The sequence below is a fragment of the Calonectris borealis genome, chromosome W (genome assembly GCF_964195595.1).
Source record: "Calonectris borealis chromosome W, bCalBor7.hap1.2, whole genome shotgun sequence".
In the NCBI taxonomy this organism is placed as follows: domain Eukaryota; kingdom Metazoa; phylum Chordata; class Aves; order Procellariiformes; family Procellariidae; genus Calonectris; species Calonectris borealis.
The window spans coordinates 41,693,829-41,718,712 of NC_134351.1; the positions used below are offsets into that span (position 1 = coordinate 41,693,829).

Consider the following 24,884-nt stretch of genomic DNA (forward strand, 5'->3'; position numbering starts at 1 on the left):
GGCTGCCGCGCTGGGCCTGCCATAGGCGGGAAGCCCTGGGCCTCCTTCCCCCCCGGCTCCGGGCTGGTGCTGACAAACGAGGGCGGCGGGACCGAGCCCCCCATTGCCTCCCATCAGCTCAGGCAGTGCGGAGAGGGCGACGGGCGCTCAACAGCCCTCAACACAGCAGGTCTCCACCCCTCACAGCCCACTCCTCCGGGAATGGGCTCTTCCAGCTTTCCTTCCTCCCCGCCCCGGGAATGGGCTTTTCTAAGCCTTGCTCGCTTGCTCGCTTGCTCCCTCCCTCCCTCCCTCCTTCCTGCCCGCCCCGGGAGTGGGTGCTCCTTCTCCCTTCCAGGGCCGTTCCGTCTCGCAACCTCACTTCCGCGACAGCCATTTTGGGAGGTCGGTGCTCCGTGGCTGGTTGGGCTTGGGCTGCAGCGGCTGGTGATAGCAGCGGGGGGGCAGCCTGCGAGTCGGCGAGTGTGGGGGGTGCTGCAGGGGAAGAGCCGTCGCCCGGTGAACGTAGTGCCCGCTTGCCCCTGCCATGTCGGATTTCGACAGCAACCCCTTCGCCGACCCGGACTTCAATAACCCCTTCAAGGTGAGGCTGCGGGCCGCGAGCCTTCCTCGGTGCCGCGGCGGGGACAGAGCGGGCTGCGCGGAGCCGCGGGCGTCCCGGGGGAGGGAGGGAGGGGCACCGGCCCCGCTGCGTGCTGGGGGGCCGCTCCTAGCCGCGGGAAGTGGGGAAGGGCCAGCGCTGCAGCATAGCGCTGGCCTCGGTGGGGCTGGGGGGCGCCGATCGGCAGCGCCGGAGGCGCCTGCGTTCCGCGGGGCTTGGGGCACGATGGCTCTGGGGGGCTTGTAGGATAAGCAGCGCTTTTTGAAGCCCTAGAAACGGGCATAGCCGTTTCACAAGTTCAGGTTTCTGTGTTTCGTCTTGCCTTCTGTTGCTAAAATAACACAAATTACGTTTCAGGTGCATTATTTTGAAGGAAAAAAAAAGTTTCTTGATTTTGGTGGTAATTTAGTGCGTGTGTGCATAATGCTACAACATTTTATATTTTACTGACCCAGATAGTTAAGTTTAGTGAATTTACCCCCTTTTTCCTTTCTCGCCTCCTCCCAGCTCCCATCAAGCTTACCTGCTTCTTTACATTATTTCTGAAGCACGCAGGGTACTGATGGCTAGGCATAAGTTCTACCCTGCATCTCAAAATGCTGTGTTGTAATGTATTCTAAAGCTTTTAGTTTTTGCACTACTGACCTGTCATACAGCTGAGACTTGTTTCTTTACCCACTGTTCTGGCTTCAGCTGTCAAGATGAGCTGACCTCCTTGGATGCTTCCCCTCCTTATCTGTTCTTTCTTTGCTATTTGAATCCAGTTCAACTAATTTCTTGAGCTGCTTACTTTAATAATCTTACTGAACTTTTTTGTGCCTTGCTTTTATTTCATGCTGACACTTTAAAACACACACATACTATATAGCAGTGAGTTTAGGATGTCAGCTGGAATAACTAAGCCTTTTAAAAATTGAGCTGTCACACTTCAAGCATACTTTTGTGCAGGTAGCTGTTGGAAGCATAGTGTTACTGACATTTATTCATTGGAGTCTGTCTGAATCATTAGTTTAGTTTTTATGGTCATAAAAATTAGTAAAGTGTATTCTTTAGGCTAGTCTCTGTGTTTTTTCTTCATGTTTTACACAGTGCAATGACCTTCTAGATGAACAGCAGCCCTGGCGTTGAGGTTGCCACCAACAATAGTTTGGACTGGCACCAATGGCAGTGAGCACTGTTCTTTTAAATACCTTTTGGCACCAAGTACCGAAAAGGTGTCATTATTCTAGAATATGTCTTCAGCAACAAAAGTACGTGATGCTTTTCTTTGCTTTTTGTAATAGTGATGAAAATAACATATAGCAAAATTTATTTTATATAGATACCCAGAGTGGTTAGGGGTATTGGAAGCGGTATAGTTGCCCCTGCATGGCTCATCAGCCCAGGTAACTTGTCCTATGTAGTGTTTCTGTGACCTAAGCTAGGGACCTACCTCAACCATACTTATAGTTTGAAGACTTTGCTTAAAGTGCAATAGTTTATTCCAATTTCTCATCAGGGAAAGACTTCTATTGTACCTGTCGGGCAAAATCCACGCTCTACTTCTCATCTGCAATGCATCATGATAAAAGGACTCTATAACAACTTCTCTGTAACTTAAAGCTCACTGTTAAACATGGTTTTGGATTTCTTTTACTTGTAGAAGTTGTTTTAGGAAAGGTGTATGCTTTTCCTTTTTTCGGAGGCCTTTTTTTTTTTTCTTCTTCTTTCAATCTCTGCTGACTTCTGTCTTGTCCCACTGCCCACAAAGGGTAATCTTGCATACCTTTACTCATCCACACGTTTACTTGAAGGGGCAGAAGGCCTCATGTATAAGCCAAACCTTGATTGTCATGCTGTTGGCATAACAACTTTGAAATTAGTGGGTATTAATGCGTGTCTGCATTTCAGTTTTGTTTGACTAAGTGTACTTTATACATAGAACCAGTATTTCCAGATGGACCCTGACAACCTAAGTCGTGTTGTCTGAACACCTTATTCAAATGTATTCATATTTTAATTTGTGCTTGATTATTTTATGTATGATGAAAGTAGTTATTTTCCTTACCTTTGAAGCCACTTCCCGTGCTTGTGTAAAATCACAAACTAGTATGGCAGAGAAAGGAGAGCGGGGCATCATGTGGAAGAGTTATTGCCAAGGTCTAAAGATAGATCCTGCTTTTCCTTAAATATTTTGGTTTTACTAATTGTTTGTGTTCTACTTGTGAGGTTTCCTGTGACTATTCTCATGCCTTTTAATAAAAAGATTACAGCAGAGATACTTACTTGATGTTGAATCAAAAAATATGTTCTCTGGGAGGATAAAGGTAAAGCAGGAACATCTAGTTTGCTCAGTATTATGGGTAGTTAATTCTTTTGGAAATCTAAAATTAAATTATGTTTCTGTTTTGCTATCTCCTGGAAGTAAAGGAATTTAGTTTGTAAAATAGGATTTTTTTGTTTCAAGTATTTGCTTGCTTGGATTGATCATAAAATGTTGATTTTGAGACAGTGGCTACTAACCTCTGCTTTTTTTTTTAATGTGGTACTCTTTTTTTTTTTTTTTTAAAAAAAAAAAAAAAACCAACCAAACAAAACCCAAAACAAACAAAAACCCCACCCCTGAACTGAACCCAAAGGCTGATATGCCTTTGAAGTCACAGTATTCCTCTGTAAATAGCTGTCCTCTGGATGGTGTACCAACCAAACCAAGATGTGTTTTGGTTTGAAAGACAAGAGGTAATGAAACAAACAGATAAGTAACATTCTAATGTTAAAAAGCTTTTGATCACATTTAAAGTTGTGCAGAAGAAAATGTGTCCATGTACCATTCAAATGAAGATGTGATAATCCTGCTATAATTTGATTGTAGTAGCATTGTGAAGAAATACACATTTGGTGTAACCTCAAGTATCATAGATGGAAGCGGGCTAATAATGAAAGGTGGTTTGTGTGTTTTTTTTTTTATTCCTTTCACTGAGAAACACTTATAGCTTGTGAGCATGAATTCACACTTGGTAAAGTTCTCACTGACAAATGGTGCAGTCCCACAGCACCCAAGCAGGGTTAGCAGAGCAGGTCCAGTGATGGTAACTGCATGCAGCCAAGAGTCCAGAGTGTTAGACAAGTCCATAGTGAGGAGGCAGATCCAAGCCCAAGTTAGAAAGTCAGGTTGGGGTCAGGATCAGGTCCAGCAAAAGTAACCAGGGTTGGCCAACAGTCCCATGGTGACCAGGCAAGTCCTTAGTGATGAGGTGGGTCTGACCACCTAGGAAGGGTTTGAGCATCCTTAAGGCCCTGACAGTTTATTCTTGAATAGACTAAAACAGTATGAAATAAATTTACAAAGCTGAATTTCTAAAACCAGCTTAAACCTTTTCCTGTGTAGCCATCTCCTTGGTGTGTTTGTGGGTCATTTGGATATTACACTTAATCTGACTCACATGAGCACAAATTAATCTTCTATCTGGTTTGGCAGGAAGTACAAGCTGGAGATCTGATGCTGAAGCTAATAGTGCATTGACAACTCTGTTACCTTGTGTGGCAGCAGAATCTATACAGTTTACACCTTGACTGCTATTGTTCAAGTGAAGCTATAGAAACTTATAGCAAGGAAGAGAAGTCTTAATTATTTTTGAAGGATCAGGACCCTAATTACTTGAAGTGTTTCTGCAGTATTTGTGCTTTAGAATTAAAAAATTTTGTTGTGTGCCTGTATGCATAACTTAGTTTTAATTCTTTTATATGACTATAAAATATACCCAATTAAGTTGTCTGTCTTTAAATTAGTAAAGGACATAAAATACAAATATTTTTCTGACTTTATTATCTGTTTTCCCTTCATGACTTCAAAATTTATAAATTCCCCAAATCTTGCATAATTTAATGCTGAACATCATGATATTGGAAATGTCCTTTAGCTGTCCTACATGGTAGTTAGCTTTTGAGAGTACACTTCATCAGTGCTGTAACTGCACTGTAATCTATTAAAACTGTGAAGTGTTTTAATAGATATTCAGTATTGGTTATAGCTGCATTTTTTTTTCCCCCCAGATTTTCAGTAAAGTATGGGCACGTATTGCATTAGTATTGCAGTATATATTGAAACTTTAAAATTACAGAGAGGAACGTAACACACCTTTCAGAGCTGAGGAAGGGGAGAGTTTTGAGAATAGTGATGAGAGAGATGATGCTTTGTTAGGCATCCAGTACTCCATTGCAAGATGGGACTGGTGTGGGCTTTAGGACAAATTTGGCCTTGTGAGCTTATGAAGTTCTTTTTGGTTTCAGAGGTGGGGAATTTGCCTTGCTCAGTAGCTTGGAACCCTTCATAGCTCTGCGGCCATCAGATAAAGTGGCCTATAATGGGCACTGCTTGAGAGCCAAGTATAAGAAACCCCAGTTGGCTACTTTTGCACTATCCTATTTAATAATTGTGTCCTGGCAGTGCTAGGGTGAAAATATTTTGAATATCATTCTGTGAGGGGGGTGGGAAATGGCTGATCAGTGAATGAGATGTTAAATTTGAAATTGTGAAAGAACTGTTCTAGTGGTTACTCATATTTTTTTATTAGAAGTACAGAAATAGTCTTTATTTTGCCTTTAAGTCATTAATTCCTCTGGGTGTTACATGTGTAACCTTTGAGGACAGTTCTTTCTTGTAGTAAGTGGTTTTTAATCATAGGTTAAAATACACTATTGTAGGTGCAAGACATTGAGGCTTCCTTTATACTGTTAAATGTAAACTGTTTATACTGCTAATGTACTATTAGGACAGTGAAACATGAAATCTCAATTAAGTTGCTGTTTGTGAAGTTTCTGTAACTTTACTCCTTCTTGGGCCTGGGATGTTATAAATAAAGCATGAAGAACCAGCAGTACTTGACACTGCATCAAAACATGAGTAGCTTCTTGAAACTTTTCTTTTCCATGTGCAGCTTGTTGTGGCATGAACAGGGAGGAAGTCTTTGGGGAGTTTAGCTGTTTGATTTGTACCAAATATTTACTGAACATGTGTAAATTGCAATCTCAGAGGCTTAATCTGGCTGAATGTAGACAGTGTTATGGGACTGATAAAACACATCCTTCATGTGCAGGCTATCTTCTTTTCTAAGTGTCAGGTCCTAATTTAAAAGCTGAGACCCAACAGTTAACACAGGAGGGAAAAAAGCTTTGATGTCCATTGCTGGCCAAATACTTTTTTTTTTTTTTTCTTCCACTTTTGTTCTCAAAAGCTAAACTTTGTCAGAAATCTCCCCCCAAAGATGCTCATGAGGACATATTGAAAGCAAAGTATATCATATGGAGAGTTTCAACTGAAACAGCAATAGCTTTGATTGCTCTCCAGAACTCATTCCTTTATGAAGAGTGGGGTGGATAGTGTTCTCCTTGATCAAGAAATCAAAAAACTCAGACCAACAAACGTAGTTTTAGGCATTTTTAGTTGCATTTTTGCTTAATTTTCTGAGCCAGCAGTGTGATCTTGGGAAGTACTCAACAGAGAGCGGGAAGTACAACTGTTACTATCAAATAACACTCGGGATGAATTCTTACCAGAAAGTGTACAATTAGTATTATTCACATTTAGAAAAGGGCAATATGAAGTGCGTATAGGGAATAATTTGTGATAATCAATGGAGAGCTTATCTTGAAATGAAAAGAGCTTATCCTTTTCATGCAGCAAAACAAAGGCTCTTGGGTATTTGATTGGGAATGCATACCTGGGAGAGATAAATGAAGGCTTACGTTGTGCTTGAAGATGGGTATAATTGATCGGTAGTAAATTTAGACTAAAAACTAGAAGGGTTCTAATCTTTGGGATTGAAAAACTGAAACAGCCTTTCAGTAGGAGTGGTAGGGATAAGAAATCCTAGTTGGTCAAGATTGATTTTGCTAGATTTGTGGATCTAATCTCATGATTTCCCCAGGGTGGATTCACCAGTCTGGATTCAGTCCTGGTAGACCTCTAGCTTCTGCTTCTAATCTGTATACAGTCAGGTTTTTTGAAGGTATAACATCTTTGCTGAGCATGTTGAGTAGTTTGGAGGATAAGATTGGGGCTGTACCTCTCTTGCTCTCTGGGAACTTCCTTCTAAGCACAAAAAGCAACAGGGAAAATGCATAGCTAGGTAAAGGTGGTTATGGAATGGTAAATGCTGAAGAAGTTGGCAGAGTCAAGGCTGGTTGGTGTCAGCAACTGATAAAGCAGTTAGATAGGATAAAGTCATTTGTGGGGGTCTTGAAGTAAAAGACAAAAATGGTATGGTGGCAGAGCTGAAGGGTAGTCAGTGACTGATAACTGATATAATGAATTATTGGTAATAATTTTTTTTATAAAGGGACTTCATCTTCTAAGAGTTTTTGTGATGAGGAGAACTGTTTTCTCTACTTGGATTGAAACTACTCCAGTCATTAAGAGATCATTCTTATCCCTTGAACTTAACCTAAACTAAGGTAAAAAAATGAAGATTTCTACAATCGCCTACGGTAGCTTATTCTTCCCTCAGATGTACTTAAGGAGCTACATAACTGATAAGTTGTCTTCTATGTTTTCTCTTTCTGACTTCATTCACTAAAAATAATTAATCCTCTTCTTTTAAAATCCATTTTTTTGTTCATAGTGTGTTGTTTCTCCTTAGTCTTTTTTTCTGAAGACTAATCAGGTGTACTTCTGTCAGTTTACTCAGATATTTAATTGGTGCTGTCCCATGATTCCCATGTAAATTTAAAAAAAAAAAAAAAAAGGAAAAAAAAAAGCTGTCACTTCTAAATGCAGCATTCCATATTCTTTTGATGTACAATACTCCTGGTAACGTGTTCCAAGTCTTGGAGGATATTTAGTTGTCTTGGTGCTTGCCCTTGCCATCCAGTGTTAAAAATGTACTTTATTATCCCATTTTCTTATTACCTTTGTTCCCCTGTTGTTTTCCTCATAAAAGTATCTTATGCATTTTTCCCTGTTCTTGTTTCCTGCAATTTTTTGTTCTACTTAAGTTATGCAATTTTTATTTGAAATTCTTGTTTTCAATTGCTGATGTGTTGTAAAACCATTATAATCCCTATCCAAATCAGTGTTTAGAATGAGTGTTTATAAACCCTGTTTCTTGACCTCTGCAATAAGATGTTGCTTTTACTTCCTTGCTGGTCCTTGGAAGCAAACCATACTGAACTAAATTAAACATTCTGTGTAGAGCACTGTTTCTTAACATCATTGACATCACTTATTTAGTTCCATGTAGGAAAAAAAAGGCAACACAAGCACATACTATCATTGTTATATTTTTAGCCTGTTTTTTTTTTTTCTTCCCCTCTTTCATTCAATGTTAAATTATTTGTGTTTATATGCTTTGGCCTTTCTGGTAGAAGAATGTGTGTACCTCAAAAGTGAAAACTTTTTTTAACAACCTGAAGGACAGTTTGGAGGGGAGGATACATATTTTTGCGTTATGTATGCTATCAAAGCATCTTACTCATGGTGGAACAATGCTGGAACCGTTCCCAGTGAACAGTAATATAAAGAATCATTACAGATGCATCTACTTCTTCAGTCTTTAATTTGCTAGTCTGTTTTGTATTAATGAAACCTGGTAGCTGATGACTACTTTTGGTCTCCTAGACAACAGAGGTCTCTGTTCCCTTTAATTTGATTTTTTAAAAGCTGTAAAAATTGCATAGAATGTTTAAAATGGAGCAGAATAATCCATTCTCACTTGTAATTAGTTGACTTTGAACACGCTCTGTGTGTCGTGAATGAGTGATTTAGAGGCCGCTTAAAGAATCACCATCAAAGGTATTAGCAGAAAGTGATTTTAATAGAGATTTATAAAGGTGCGACCTAATAGAATTCAATGGCAAGGTTCACTCTATTACTTATTACACGGATGAAACATATAAAGGAAAATCATCTAAGGGTTTATATTTCAGGGACTATATGTGTTTGGCAGCAGTCTAGGTTTCATTCACAATTTAGCAACACTTAATTATCAACTAATCATTTACAAACTTTAGTAACGCCTAATCACTAACTAATTCAATATTTGCAAAGTGAGTTAGTAAGGCTACTACAATCACAACTTAATTACATATTATGCTTACTATCAGTTCACACACACAGAGAAACATATATATATATCTATAAATATACAGAAGGTATACCTGTTAAAAATTCCCCTCAATTTCAGTGAAGAAATATTCACGTCGAATGTCTAGGCATTCCCTCTCAACGGGCAAAAGGGCTGAGCTTTGAAGGGGACTCAGCCCAGGACCCAGCGGTCCTCCGAATATCGCAAGCCTGAAAGATCGCAAGCTCTGAGAGGCGTCCCGCTCAGAGGGAGATGCTGGGTGCAGCCCGCTGCGGTCCAGGAGAGCTCAAAGGGCCTCACTTAGGACCACTGTTTATAGGTTTGCAAGATGGTTGGGTTTAGTCATCCGTAAATTTCCATCCTGGCCGCAGCCCCAGGTGGTAATTACTAAAAAATTCTCAAGGTTTTGGTGTTGTTCTACTGGACACCTGGGCCAGGCAGTAGGAGTATGTTCCCAGCCTCAGCTATGCAGAGTTTCTAATACAGTCAAGGAGTGCTCAACTGCCAGACTTCAATACACCAAGGCCGAGGTTTCATGGAAATTTCTGAGGTCAAGAAGCGGCCCAGGGAAGAAAAGGGGGGGTATGAATGCACCACCACAATCCACCCCGTGACTAAAGTCAATCCATCTTGATCACAGAGTGGCGGTGTGGTCGCCTCTTGCCTCTGTGCCTATAAAAAGATCAATGCCATATTCCAATTGTAATTTGAGGGAAATTTTTGGTTGGTATACTTAATTATTAATATACTTAACTATTAAGGTTTTATTAAGTACAATTAAGCAATGTTATATATGCGAGGAGGTTTTGGTATTAGTGCCATTTGTTTAGTTATTTTCCACACTTTAACACATAAAATAATGTTCAACAATAAGCACAGCACAACAGAAATTAGTAAAATTGTCATGGGATGTAAAACCCAATTCAAAGTTCCTGTTGCTGTTGGTGACCATCCAAATAAAACATCCCACCAGTGATGTTCTCCATCCTTCTTCACCTTTTCTAGGACATGATGTATCTTCTCTGCATCATGATGGACCGTAATCAGAGTTCTTTGTCCGTTGTTTCGAATCTGGTTTAGCAATTGATTCAGGTCATCATGTTGTAACAGTTTTCGTACTAATGTAAGATTCATTCCAATGGGGGTAGGTAGTAGATCTTGACAAGAGGTATAGCTTGATTGTAGCAACTGGTGGGTTGAAACAGGAGCTGAATAGTTGAAGTCGCATCCCACAATCTTAGTAAAATTACAAATAGAGATATTTGAGTGGTTAGATGTTTCCACAGTGGTGTTGTCTGTAAATATAGAATCACAAAGAGTTCTCATGCACACACATCCATTTCCAACATATATAAGTACTGTTTCAGAGGTTTCATCAGGATGTATTTCAAAATTACAAACATTTTGTTCAGTGTCAAGACAAATGTCTTGAGCTTTGATGGTATTGCTTTCACAAATAAACCCCTGTTGTTCTTGCACAATACATGCATCAACATCAATAGTTTGCCATTTATTCCCATTTTGTTGGGCCCATACTCTATGTTCTAACGGATAGAGTACCGTTCCATTGTGATTGAATCCCAGCGCAATGATTTGGTATATGATATATAATGAAGCATTGTGTATTGTCAAAACAAAGGCTGTGACTTTGCTGTCAGTGGACTCATAAGTAAAATTGACTAGATGCCACCAAGATTGAAATTCTTTTTCAAATTTAGTTGCATTATCCCAAACTAACTTTCGGATTTCAGTGGGCAAGGTGCCCTCATCACCTTCCCTTATAATTGCTGCCACGGTAGATTGTATCCATAATTGAGCTTGGATGCAGCTAAGAGCTAGAGAAATGTTATTTTGAATTATGCCAAATGCGTTTGTGATTAGTTGGTGGTCCTTTTCATTAATTCTTTCCCATGTAGGCAATATATTAGCCAAAAGCCATTGACTATTTCCTAATGCTGTCAAAGATGATCGTAATGGGTGTTCTAATTTATGTAAATCACTTGTTGCCGAATTTATTTTGTTTGCTAAAACTTCAGCGTCTATGCTGTTCAATATTCCTAGTCCCATTCCCAGAATGCCAGTCACATCTATCCTTGATCGTTTTGGAGAGGTGAGGGTTCGCCCATGAACCCACGCTAACCATCCTGTAAAAGACGTATTCAGGAATGGTGAGCAAGCGGGTTTAATTGTAGAGATATCAACTTGCATTGATAGCTCCACTCGTTTTAGAGACCACGATTGTCCTGGTTTAAGCTGGGATAGGGTTAAATTTCTTCCTAGTGCTGTGTTTTGGATTTAGTATGAGAATGTTGATAACACACTGATGTTTTCAGTTGTTGCTAAGTGCCCTCCTAGTCCAAGGACAGCTCCCATGCCTACTGACTGAGCTAGGTACACAAGATGGGAGGGAACATAATCAGGACAGCCAGCCCAGCTGGCCAATGGGGTATTCCATACCATGTGACGTCATGCTCAGTATATGAAGGGTAGGCGTGTTCCAGGAAGTACCGATCGCTACTTGGTTATCGGTCAGCGCGGGTGGTGAGCAATTGCATTGTGCATCACTCATTTTGTATATTTTATCATTATCATTATTATTTTCCCTTTTTTTCCCTGTTCTATTAAACTGTCTTTATCTCAACCCACGAGTTTTTCTCACTCTTACCCTTCCGATTCTCTCCCTGTCCAACTGGGGGACTTCAAATAGGGCCCTGAGCAACAACAAGCCTTTGAACAAATTAAACAGGAGATAGTTCAGGCAGTAGCCCTTGGGCCAGTCCGGACAGGACAAGATGTGCTCTACACCGCAGCTGGGGAGAATGGCCCTACCTGGAGCCTCTGGCAGAAAGCACCAGGGGAGACTCGAGGTCGACCCTTAGGGTTCTGGAGTCGGGGATACAGAGGATCCAAGGCCCGCTACACTCCAACTGAGAAGGAGATATTGGCAGCATATGAAGGGATTCGAGCTGCTTCGGAAGTGGTTGGTACTGAAGCACAGCTCCTCCTGGCACCCCGACTGCCGGTGCTGGGCTGGATGTTCAAAGGGAGGGTCCCCTCTACACATCATGCAACCGATGCGACGTGGAGTAAGTGGGTCGCACTGATCACACAACGGGCCCGAATAGGAAACCCCAGTCGCCCAGGAATCTTGGAGGTGATCACGAACTGGCCAGAAGGCAAAGATTTTGGAATATCCCCAGAGGAGGAGGTGTTGCGTGCTGAAGAGGCCCCACTGTATAATAAACTAGCAGAAAATGAGAAGCAATATGCCCTGTTCACTGATGGGTCCTGTCGCCTTGTGGGAAAGCATCGGAGGTGGAAGGCTGCTGTATGGAGTCCTATAGGACAAGTTGCAGAAACTGCTGAAGGAGAAGGTGAATCGAGTCAGTTTGCAGAGGTGAAAGCCATCCAGCTGGCCTTGGATATTGCTGAACGAGAAAAATGGCCAGTACTTTATCTCTATACTGACTCATGGATGGTGGCAAATGCCCTGTGGGGGTGGTTGCAGCAGTGGAAGCCGAACAACTGGCAGCGCAGAGGTAAACCCATCTGGGCTGCCGCGTTGTGGCAAGATATTGCTGCCCGGGTAGAGAACCTGGTTGTAAAAGTACGTCACGTAGATGGTCACATACCCAAGAGTCGGGCCACTGAAGAACACCAAAACAACCAGCAGGTGGACCAGGCTGCTAAGATTGAAGTGGCTGAGGTGGATCTGGACTGGCAACATAAGGGTGAATTATTTATAGCTCGGTGGGCCCATGGCACCTCAGGCCATCAAGGAAGAGATGCAACATATAGATGGGCTCGTGATCGAGGGGTGGACTTGACCATGGACACTATTGCACAGGTTATCCATGAATGTGAAACATGTGCTGCCATCAAGCAAGCCAAGCGAGTAAAGCCTCTTTGGTGTGGAGGACGATGGTTGAAATACAAATATGGGGAGGCCTGGCAGATTGATTATATCACGCTCCCACAAACCCGGCACGGCAAGCGCTATGTGCTCACCATGGTGGAAGCAACCAACAGATGGCTAGAAACATACCCTGTGCCCCATGCCACCGCCCGGAACACCATCCTGGGCCTTTGAAAGCAAGTCCTATGGTGACATGGCACCCCAGAAAAAATTGAGTCAGACAACAGCACTCATTTCCGAAACACCCTCATAGACACCTGGCCCAAAGAGCATGGCATTGAGTGGCTATATGTCCTTGTTTTCGCTGGGATGGAGTTGATTTTCTTCCTGTTAACTGGTATAGTGCTGTGTTTTGGATGTAGTATGAGAATAATGTTGATGACACACTGATGTTTTGGTTATTGCTAGGTATTGTTTACGCTAGTCAAGGACTTCTCATCTTCCCATGCCCTGCCAGATGTGCAGGGGACTGGGAGGGAGCGTGGCCAGGACGGCTGGCTGAGCTGGCCAATGGGCTATTCCATACCATATGATGTCATGCTCAGCATATAAGGCTGGGTGAAGTAGAAGGAGGGGGGGCGTTCGGCGTGATGGCATTTGTCTTCCCAAGTAACCATCACGCGTGATGGAGCCCTGCTTTCCTGGCGATGGCTGAACACTTGCCTGCCGATGGGAAGTAGGGAATGAATTCCTTGTTTTGCTTTGCTTGCGTGCGCGGCTTTTGCTTTCCCTATTAAACTGTCTTTATCTCAATCCACGAGTTTTTCTCACTTTTACCCTTCTGATTCTTTCCCCCATCCCACCCGGCGGGGGGGTGAGCGAGCGGCTGCGTGGTGCTCAGTGGCCAGCTGGGGTTAAACCACGACAGTATATCACATCCCTTATCATGCATCAGCCTCTGGGAAAATCGAACGATACAATGGACTGCGAAAGACTACGCTGAGAGCAATGGGTGGTGGGACATTCAAGCATTGGGATACACATATAGCAAAAGCCACCTGGTTAGTCAACACCAGGGGATCTGCCAATCGAGCTGGCCCTGCCTAATAAAAACTCTTAGGTACAGTGGATGGAGATTAAGTCCCTGTCATGCACATAAGAAATATGCTGGGGAAGACAGTCTGGGTTACTCCTGCCTCTGGGAAGGGAAAACCCATCCGTGGGATTGCTTTTGCTCAAGGACCTGGGTGCACTTGGTGGGTGATGCGAAAGGATGGGGAAGTCCGGTGTGTACCTCAAGGGGATTTGATTTTGGGTGAAAATAGCCAATGAACTGAATTTTATGATGTCAACTGTTATATGATATTGTATATCATTATTTCTATGGTTGCTATCAATGGTATAGCAGTGAAAATCACCCAGATTAATGAAGAATGAACTAACTCCGATGAAACCGAGAGAAGTGCAACGATGATAGAACTGGACGAGCGCAGCAGTACCAAAATGACAACTGGCTTCAGGATTGTCGTGGTTTAACCCCAGCCAGCAAAAATAAACGCCACGCAGCCGCTCGATCACCCCCCCACCCCCGGTGGGATGGGGGAGAGAATCGGGAGGGCACAAGTAGGAAAGCTCCCGGGCTGAGATAAAAACAGTTTAATAATTGAAATAAAACTAAGTAGAACAGTAATAATAACAATGAGAACAACAACAATAACAGAATACACAAAGCAGGCACTGCACAACACAACCGCTCACCGACCGCGTGTCACGAAAGGGGGGGCGAGCCCCCCCACACACCTGGTTTTTATACTGAGCATGATGTCACATGGTATAGAATACCCCATTGGCCAGCTGGGTCCACCACCCCGGCTGTGCTCCCCCCTCCCGGTGCAAGCATCACCCAGCAACAGCCAAAGCATCAATGGGCCATCAAAGCTCCTTTCACACCGAACCCAAAACACAGCACACCCCCAAGCTACTGGGAAGAAAGTTAACCCTGTCCCAGCTGGAACCAGGACAATATCCACCCCTTAGTCTATACCATCTACATCATGCCCAGGTCTCACATTTTCCCATACATTCCAATTAGTCACCGCTACTTTTCCTGCCTTTTGATATATACGCACACAGAGATATCATTCCCTGAGTCCATGGGCCATCCCTCTAAAACGTCCGTTGAGTTCATGTAGTCCATGACTTCGGGTTCCACCTGTCGTAACAGTCTTGCAGGGCAGGAGAGATGGTGTGTGGTATTGGGCTCTTGCATGCGGAGGCCAGTTCTGGGCGCTCCTCCGGTTCTATCATTGTTGCACCTTGCTCAGTTTCATCGGCGTTCATCCTACATTAATCTGGGTGATTCTTACTGTAATACTGTTAATATGGCATATGGTAACCATAAAAGTGATGACATACAGTACTATGTAATAACTAACATCGTACAATTCAGTTCATTGGCTATTTTCACCCAAAATTAAATCCCCCTTGAGGTACACACCGGACTTCCCCATCCTTTCTCATCACCCACCAAGTGCACCCAGGTCCCTGAGCAAAAGCAATCCCACGGATGGGTTTTCCCTTGCCAGAAGCAGGAGCAACCCAGACCGTCTTCCCCAGCATATTTCTCATATGCACGACAGGGACTTTATCCCCCTCTACAGTACGTAAGGGTTTGGATTGGGCAGGGCCAGCTCGAGTGACAGATCCCCTAGTATTGACTAACCAGGTGGCTTTTGCTAAATGTGTGTCCCAATGCTTGAATGTCCCACCGCCCATTGCCCTCAGTGTTGTCTTTAACAGCCCGTTGTATCGTTTGATTTTCCCGGAGGCTGGTGCATGGTAGGGGATGTGATAGACCCACTCAATGCCATGCTCTTTGGCCCAGGTGTCTATGAGGGCGTTTCGGAAGTGAGTCCCGTTGTCTGACTCAATTCTTTCTGGGGTGCCATGTCGCCATAGGACTTGCTTTTCAAGGCCCAGGATGGTGTTCCGGGCGGTGGCATGGGGCACAGGATATGTTTCCACCATCCTGTGGTTACTTCCACCATGGTGAGCACATAGCGCTTGCCCTGTCGGGTTTGTGGGAGCGTGATATAATCAATCTGCCAGGCCTCCCCATATTTATGCTTTAACCATCGTCCTCCATACCAAAGAGGCTTTACTCGTTTGGCTTGCTTGATTGCAGCGCATGTTTCACATTCATGGATAACCTGTGCAATAGTGTCCATGGTCAAGTCCACCCCTCGATCACGAGCCCATCTATATGTTGCATCTCTCCCTTGGTGGCCTGAAGTGTCATGGGCCCACCGAGCTATAAATAATTCACCTTTATGTTGCCAGTCCAGATCTACCTGAGCTACTTCGATCTTGGCAGCCTGATCCACCTGCTGGTTGTTTTGGTGCTCTTCACTGGCCCGACTCTTGGGTACGTGAGCATCTACGTGATGTACTTTTACAGTCAGGTTCTCTACCCGGGCAGCAATATCTTGCCACAACGCGGCAGCCCAGATGGGTTTACCTCTGCGCTGCCAGTTGTTCGGCTTCCACTGCTGCAACCACCCCCACAGGGCATTTGCCACCATCCATGAGTCAGTATAGAGATAAAGTACTGGCCATTTTTCTCGTTCAGCAATATCCAAGGCCAGCTGGATGGCTTTCACCTCTGCAAACTGACTCGATTCACCTTCTCCTTCAGCAGTTTCTGCAACTTGGCGTATAGGACTCCATACCGCAGCCTTCCATCTCCGATGTTTTCCCACAAGGCGACAGGACCCATCAGTGAACAGGGCATATTGCTTCTCGTTTTCTGGTAGTTTGTTATATGGTGGGGCCTCTTCAGCACGCGTCATCTCCTCCTCTGGGGGATATTCCGAAATCTTTGCCTTCTGGCCAGTTCGTGATCACCTCCAAGATTCCTGGGCAACTGGGGTTTCCTATTTGGGCCCGTTGTGTGATCAGCGCGACCCACTTACTCCACGTAGCATCAGTTGCATGATGTGTAGAGGGGACGCTCCCTTTGAACATCCAGCCCAGCACCGGCAGTCGGGGTGCCAGGAGGAGCTGTGCTTCAGTGCCAACCACTTCCGAAGCAGCTTTAACCCCTTCATATGCTGCCAATATCTCCTTCTCAGTTGGAGTGTAGCGGGCCTCAGATCATCTGTATCCCCGACTCCAGAACCCTAAGGGTCGACCTCGAGTCTCCCCTGGTGCTTTCTGCCAGAGGCTCCAGGTAGGACCATTCTCCCCGGCTGCGGTGTAGAGCACATTCTTCACATCTTGTCCTGTCCGGACTGGCCCAAGGGCTACTGCATGAACTATCTCCTGTTTAATTTGTTCAAATGCTTGTTGTTGCTCAGGGCCCCATTTGAAGTCGTTCTTCTTCCTGGTCACGTGATAGAGAGGGCTTACGATCTGACTGTAATTTGGAATATGCATTCTGCAAAAGCCCACAACGCCTAAGAAAGCTTGCGTTTCCTTTTTGCTAGTTGGTGGAGACATGGCTGTTATTTTATTGATCACATCTGTTGGGATCTGACGATGTCCATCTTGCCATTTTATTCCTAAAAACTGGATCTCCTGTGCAGGTCCCTTGACCTTACTTCGTTTTATTGCAAAGCCGGCCTTCAGAAGGATTTGGACTATTCTCTCCCCTTTCTTGAAAACTTCCTCTGCTGTGTTGCCCCACACAATGATGTCGTCAATGTATTGCAGGTGTTCTGGAGCCTCACCCTGTTCCAGTGCGATGTGGATCAGTCCATGGCAAATGGTAGGGCTGTGTTTCCACCCCTGGGGCAGTCGGTTCCAGGTGTACTGGACGCCCCTCCAAGTGAAAGCAAACTGTGGCCTGCACTCTGCTGCCAAAGGGATGGAGAAGAATGCATTAGCGATATCATTTGTGGCGTACCACTTGGCTGCCTTTGACTCCAGTTCGTATTGAAGTTCCAGCATGTCCGGCACGGCAGTACTCAGTGGTGGCGTCACTTTGTTCAGGCCACGGTAGTCTACTGTTAGCCTCCACTCTCCATTGGACTTTCGTACTGGCCATATGGGACTGTTGAAGGGTGAGCGAGTCTTGCTGATCACTCCTTGGCTCTCCAGTCGACGAAACAGCTCATGGATGTGGATCAGGGAGTCTCGGTTGGTGCGGTATTGCCGCTGGTGCACTGTTGTGGTAGCAATTGGTACCTGTTGTTCTTGGACCTTCAACAACCCCACAACAGAAGGATCCTCCGAGAGACCAGGCAAGGTGGACAGCTGTTTAATTTCCTCCGTCTCCAGGGCAGCTATACCAAAAGCCCACCGGTACCCTTTTGGGTCCTTAAAATACCCTCTCCTGAGGTAGTCTATGCCAAGGATGCACGGAGCCTCTGGGCCAGTCACAATGGGGTGCTTCTGCCACTCATTCCCGATTAGGCTCACTTCGGCCTCCAACACAGTTAACTCTTGGGATCCCCCTGTCACTCCAGAAATACAAATGGGTTCTGCCCCTTTATAGCCTGATGGCATCAGGGTACACTGCGCACCGGTGTCTACGAGAGCCTTATATTCTTGTGGATCTGATGTGCCAGGCCATCGAATCCACACAGTCCAGTAAACCCGGTTGTCCCTTTCCTCCACCTGGCTGGAGGCAGGGCCCCTCTAGTCCTGGTCATCATATTCGCTGTCCACTTCTTGTAAGCATGAGTCAGAAGTCCCTTTGTTAAGGTCGGAAGTGGAATCAGCCCTTCTACTCTGTCTGGGGAACTCACTGGAGACTGGAGCAGCAGTTTTCCTGGAAGAACCCCCTTTTGTGGTTGTTTTTCCTTGCAATTCATGTACCCGTGCCTGTAGGACTGAGGTAGGTTTTCCATCCCACTTCCTCATGTCCTCTCCGTGGTCACGCAGGTAAAATCACTGGGTGCCCCGGGGTGTGTACCCACGATGTCTCCTCTCTTGAGCAGAGGGACGCTTGCTCCTAATGGCTGAGACGCTGGCCCGTGCAGGTGGGGAGCAGGACATATCCTCTTTGAGTTGCTGGACCTCCTGAGACAGTTTCTCCACAGCAGAGACACAGGCCCGTAGGGAGGAAGGGAGACTTTCTTCATATTGCCGGAGTTGGCCAGCCAGTTCATCCACTGTTTGCTCCTCTCCATCTCTCCAGGTCATTATTGCCAATGAGTTTGCATGTGACGCTGGTGCGCTCCGTACAAACTTCCGCCACATGGGTCGGGTGCATTTGACTTCATCTGGGTCTTTGGATAACTGCTCGTTGTTCAGGTCATCATAAATCACTTCCAGCACGGCCAGTTCCCTCAGGTCCTGGATACCTTTCTCCATGGTGGTCCACTTGCCTGGGTGGCATATAACATCTTCCTTGAAGGGATACCTTTCCTTCACGCCTGACAGGAGTCGCCTCCAGAGGCTGAGGGCTTGTGTCCCTTGTCCAATCGCTTTGTCAATGCCCCCTTCCCTAGAAAGGGATCCCAGCTGCTTGGCTTCCCTACCCTCTAATTCCAGGCTACTGGCCCCGTTATCCCAGCATCGGAGCAGCCAGGTGACAATGTGCTCGCCTGGATGACTGCTGTAGTCTTTTCGCATATCTCGCAGCTCACCCAGAGATAGGGATCGGGTGGTCACCATCTCATTTATGGGTTCTGCCTCCTCCTCCTCCTGTTCTTGTGATGGCCCTGGTTCATCTTCATCCCTTACTATACGAGCTGATTTTCTTGTGCATTTTCTTTTTTGTATAGGGGCGACTGATACCGGCATGGGTTGGTTCTCTGTCGCAGGGGGCGGAGTAGCTGCTGTGCCTGCCCTGGGGGGGTGGGGTAGCTGCTGTGCTTGCCGTGGGGGGTGGTGTAGCCACAGGGCCTGTTGCTTTGTCATCAGCTGCAGAGACATTTCCTTCCCCTTGGGGGTTCTGAGTGGTGTTAAACAGGGCTCCATAGGCGTGGGCCAGGCCCCAGCACATTGTAGTGATTTGTGTCTCCCTAGAATGGCCAGGGTGACAGCATACTTCTTCCAAATATTCTACTAATTTTTCAGGGTTCTTCACTTGTTCAGGGGTAAAGTTCCAGAACACTGGGGGTGCCCATCGCCCTAGGCATTTGCCCATGCTATCCCACTCGCCCTGCCACTCATAACTATCTAGCCTTGGGGCAGATCTCTGGATGACATTCTTAAATTGCTTACTAACCTTGGATAAAACCGCAACAATATTCCCAAGGAGTACCAATAGATGTATCTTAACTACCCAGGGATGTTAAAGGTACTGGCAAGTTATTTTAACAAAGGAGATGACATCATAGAGGAAGGTAGCGAGGGTGCCATTCTCTATTTCCTCCATAAAAAATCTTTCGGAGGAAAATGTATAATTGCTAATGGTCTCCATGAGGTGGTACCCGAAATGCAGAAACGGCTTCATTACGAATCCCAAATACCAAATAACCCCCAATGCCAGCGTTTTAGTAACAAATCTCCCAGGCAAAACATCATTAATCATGGCAGAGCACAACAGACTACAAAACCCAACTCCAACCTTTAACAGGTACAGTTAAAACAAGAGCATGGTGCAGAACAAATTAATATGTTACCAGATATAAATTCCTTAATATGCTCTAAATAATCTGTTGTTATCTCAGCCCTTCGTGCCCCACGTTGGGCGCCAAAAAGGACTGTCGTGGTTTAACCCCAGCCAGCAAAAATAAACGCCACGCAGCCGCTCGATCACCCCCCCGGATGGGATGGGGGAGAGAATCGGGAGGGCACAAGTAGGAAAGCTCCCGGGTTGAGATAAAAACAGTTTAATAATTGAAATAAAACTAAGTAGAACAGTAATAATAACAATGAGAACAACAACAATAACAGAATACACAAAGCAGGCAATGTACAACACAACCGCTCACCGACCGCCGACCGCGTGTCATGAACGGGGGGCGAGCCCCCCCCCACACCTGGTTTTTATACTGAGCATGATGTCACATGGTATAGAATACCCCATTGGCCAGCTGGGTCCACCACCCCGGCTGTGCTCCCCCCTCCCGGTGCAAGCATCACCCAGCAACAGCCAAAGCATCAATGGGCCATCAAAGCTCCTTTCACACCAAACCCAAAACACAGCACACCCCCCAAGCTACTGGGAAGAAAGTTAACCCTGTCCCAGCTGGAACCAGGACAGGGATACACATTTAGCAAAAGCTACCTGGTTAGTCAACTCCTGGGGATCTTTCAGTCGAGCTGGCCCTGCCCAATCAAGACTCTTACGTACTGTAGATGGTGATAAAGTCCCTGTTGTGCACATAAGAAATATGCTGGGGAAGACAGTCTGGGTTACTCCTGCCTCTGGCAAGGGAAAACCCATCCGTGGGATTGCTTTTGCTCAAGGGCCTGGGTGCACTTGGTGGGTAATGCGAAAGGATGGGGAAGTCCGGTGTGTACCTCAAGGGGATTTGATTTTGGGTGAAAATAGCCAATGAACTGGATTGTATGATGTTAATTGTTATATGATATTGTATATCATTATTTCTATGGTTGCTATTGATGGTATAGCAGTAAAAATCACCCAGATTAATGAAGAATGAACTAACTCCGATGAAACCGAGCAAAGTGCAACGATGATAGAACTGGACGAGTGCAGCGATAATGGAATCAGAACTGGCCTCAGCATGCAACAGTCCAACATCACACACCATCTCTCCTGCCCTGAAAGACTGTTATGACAGATGGAGCCCAAAGTCATGGACTAAATGAACTCAATGGACATTTTAGAGGGATGGCCCATAGACTAAGGGAATGATATCTCTCTGTGTGTGTATATGTGTATATATGTGTGTATATATATATATAAAGACAAGAAAGGTGGTGATGACTAGTTGGAATGTATTGGAAAATGTGAGACCTGGGCATGATGTAGATGGTATAGAATAATGGTTGGATATTGTCCTGGTTCCAGCTGGGACAGAGTTAACTTTCCTCCCAGTAGCTTGGGGGGTGTGCTGTGTTTTGGGTTTGGTATGAGAGGAGTGTTGATGGCCCATTGATGCTTTGGTTGTTGCTGGGTGGTGCTTGTACCCGGGACTTTTTGTTTCTTTTTTCGGCCTCCCATGCCCTGCCAGGTGCAGGGCAAGCTGGGGCGGGGAGCACAGCCGGGGTGTTGGACTCAGCTGGCCAATGGGGTATTCCATACCATGTGACATCATGCTCAGTATAAAAACCAGGCATGGGACGGGGCTCGCCCCCCATTCGTGACACGCGGTCGGCAAGCAGTTGCATTGTGTGTTGCCTGCTTAGTATATTCTGTTATTGTTTTTGTTCTCATTGTTTTTTTTACTGTTCCATTTTGTTTTATTTCGATTATTAAACTGTTTTTATCTCAACCCGGGAGTTTTCCTACTTGTGCCCTCACGATTCTCTCCCCCATCCCACCGGAGTTGGGGTATGAGCGAGCAGCTGCGTGGGGTTTATTTGCTGGCTGGGGTTAAACCACGACACTGGGATAGAGTTAAATTTTTTCCTAGTGCTGTGTTTTGGATTTAGTATGAGAAGAATATTGATAACACACTGATGTTTTCAGTTTCTGCTAAGTACCCTGCTAGTCAAGGACTCTTTAGCTTCCCATGCTTTGCAAAGTGCATAAGAGGCTGGGAGGGAGCATAGCTGGGACAGCTGGCCCAGCTGGCCAACGGGATATTCCATACCATGTGACGTCATGCTCAGTATATGAATGGTTGGCGTGATCCAGGAAGTAGCGTTCACTACTTGGTTATCGGTCAGCGCGGGTGGTGAGTAATTGCATTGTGCATCACTCATTTTGTATATTCTATCATTATTTATTATCATTATTTTCCCTTTTTCTGTTCTATTAAACTGTGTTTATCTCAACCCACGAGTTTTTCTCACTCTTCCCCTTCCGATTCTCTCCCTCTCCCACCTGGGGAGGTGGAGCGAGCAAGCGGCTGCGTGGAGTTTGGCTGCCTGCCAGGTTAAACCATTAGAGGAGAGATGTGGATATCCAGGCTGGTATTTGCTGCCTTCAACTATGAAGTTACTCTTCTTTTCCTGTGATCTGTGGTTTACTTCCCCTTAAGTCTTCCAGCTTGTGGAAGAGATCAGCCCATGGACTTCTATTGAAGTCCAGACTGTGTAATTGAGGTTTTCTGAGACCAGAATTTGAATGCTACTTGGCATGGTGGCGTTCAATTTGTGTATTTCAATACAACCATAATTTTTTTTTTTACTAGGTAATGAAACTTTTCTTATATGGAGCTGATGTTGAATGTCCTCTGAGTCATTCAGTTTGTTTTTTGGTGTTTTTTTTGTGGTGTTTTTTTTTTGTTTGGTTGGTTCTTTTTTTTCCAGAACTGCTGCTACTTTTGCAAACAATAGCAGTATTTGTCAGAAGTATAGCAATTGTTAATTCAAAAGCAGAATAGACTTCTGATGGAGGGCATCTTGTTGTACTCGCTGTGTGTGTTTAAACATAGAACTTCTGGAAAGAAGTAAGACTTTTGATGTAGTAAGCTTGTTTAGCTCAGCATACGTTTCCTATCATTCTTATTAGTCAGTGTTAGAATGTCACAATAGCTGTCTGAAGAGATCTAAGAAACTTTGTTCCCCGGTCTTCCCTAAAAGACTCAGTAAAAAGGCTTTTTTTCATCAGATATTTATCATTGTTTGCATATCTTATTTCTAAATATAGACTGATCTTCTGAATTTGACCACTTTTTCCTGCTTTTTGGAAATCTGCTGCTGTTCAGTGGCTGCCTCATGAGTCTGATATGCAATTTTTTGAATAACTAGATTTTTTTGTCCTTCACTGGCACAGTCGTGCTGAGTTATTTGGTTAGTAGGGCTGAGTTATTTAGTTAGTAGTGCACTCTTCAAACACAGAAGTTTAGTGTTGAAATGTGCTTTTTAAGTAACTAAAAGTACTAAGTGCTATTCGAGTTTTAATAATGTAGGCATACTATTTCACTGTATGGCTGATGGTTAGCTATCACTAGTTTGATATGCATCTACACTTGAACATTTTTATGTGTGGAAGAGGCAATGATATGAGAACATTTGTGGAAGGGGTACCATACTGAAAGCATGAGCAAAGAACAGAGTATTTTATGCTCTGCTAATTTACACTAACATGTAAAGGCTAGAATAAGTGTACTGTGTCTGGTTAGGATGGAGTTAATCTTTTTCATTGCAACCCTTATGGTGCTATGTTTTAGATTTGTGACCAAACCAGTGCTGGTAAGGCACCAGTGTTTCAGCTGTTACTGAACAGTGCTTGTACAGCATCAAGGCCTTCTCTGTTTCGCACTCTGCTTCCCCACCCGAGAGTAGGCTGGGGGTGGGCAAGAGGTTGGGAGGGGACACAGCCAGGACAGCTGACCACAACTGACCAAAGAGATATTCCATGCCATATAGTGTCATGTTTGGCGATAGCATTGGTGGTGGTGTTCCAAAGTAATCATTGCTCAGAGGCTGGCTGGGCATCATCTGTCTGCTGGTGGGAGGTGGTGAGTGATTGCCTTTGTATCACTTGTGGGTTGTTTTGTGTTTTGGTTTTTTTTGTGGGTTTTTGTTTTTTTTTTTTTTTTTTTTTTTTTTCTGCCCCCCCCGCCTTTTTCTCAACACCCACAAGTTTTACTTGCTTTTGCCCTTCCAATTCTCTCCCCTGTCCCACTGGGGAGTGAGTGAGCAACTGGGTGGGGGCTTAGCTGCTGGCTGGCATGGACCCACCGCAGTAAGTTAAAAGTTTCCAGCTGTATACAACTTTCTACCATCCTGTATATTGAATTATGAAATTGTCTTGTTTGTATTAACTTTTGTTTTAAGAAGTTCATCTTTTTTGATCTTGTACTAACAAGTCTAGTGAACTAATGCCTAATTCAGATATCAGATTTCATTCTTTCCTTAGTTTTATGATCTTTTTATTCAGTGTTTCAAATGATTTGTAGCTGAATTTTACAACAAATATTCTCTCCCCATACACACTTTCCCTTATTTTTGTTGTTCATCTGCACAATATTTTGTGCCAGTCATTTAATGAAAGGACATGTTACAAGAAGTTAGTCCATCAGTTTATGCAAGACCTGATGAGATTTTAGTTGGAACAGTGCATTCAAATCTAGGATGGTAACTAAAAATATGGCACACTTGTGGGGGAGACTGTCACCAGAATGGCTTTATTGAAATCACTAATTATGGTATAAATCAAATGCAGGAAAGCTGATTTTTAAATTACATGTAATGTTTTGTATTCATTTAGAGAAAGGTTGTTTCTTGTTCAGTCACCGTTAAAATACTGCTTTGCAGCTAAATGTGTGCTTTAGCCAGAAGTGGTAGCAATTTATGTGAACAGAAGGGTAGTTTTTATGCACACGTATGCACATGA

General features: G+C 44.3%; 1 protein-coding gene across 1 annotated transcript in view; it reads left to right on the plus strand.

The window, feature by feature from the left end:
• Positions 1-417: 417 nt before the first annotated feature.
• LOC142074752 (secretory carrier-associated membrane protein 1-like) overlaps positions 418-24,884 on the plus strand; it is a 76,936-nt gene continuing 52,469 nt past the window's right edge. The window contains exon 1 of the mRNA XM_075135620.1: positions 418-583. Within this exon, the coding sequence (XP_074991721.1) occupies positions 527-583 (57 nt within the window). The 5' untranslated portion in view covers positions 418-526. The remainder of the gene's footprint in view (positions 584-24,884) is intronic.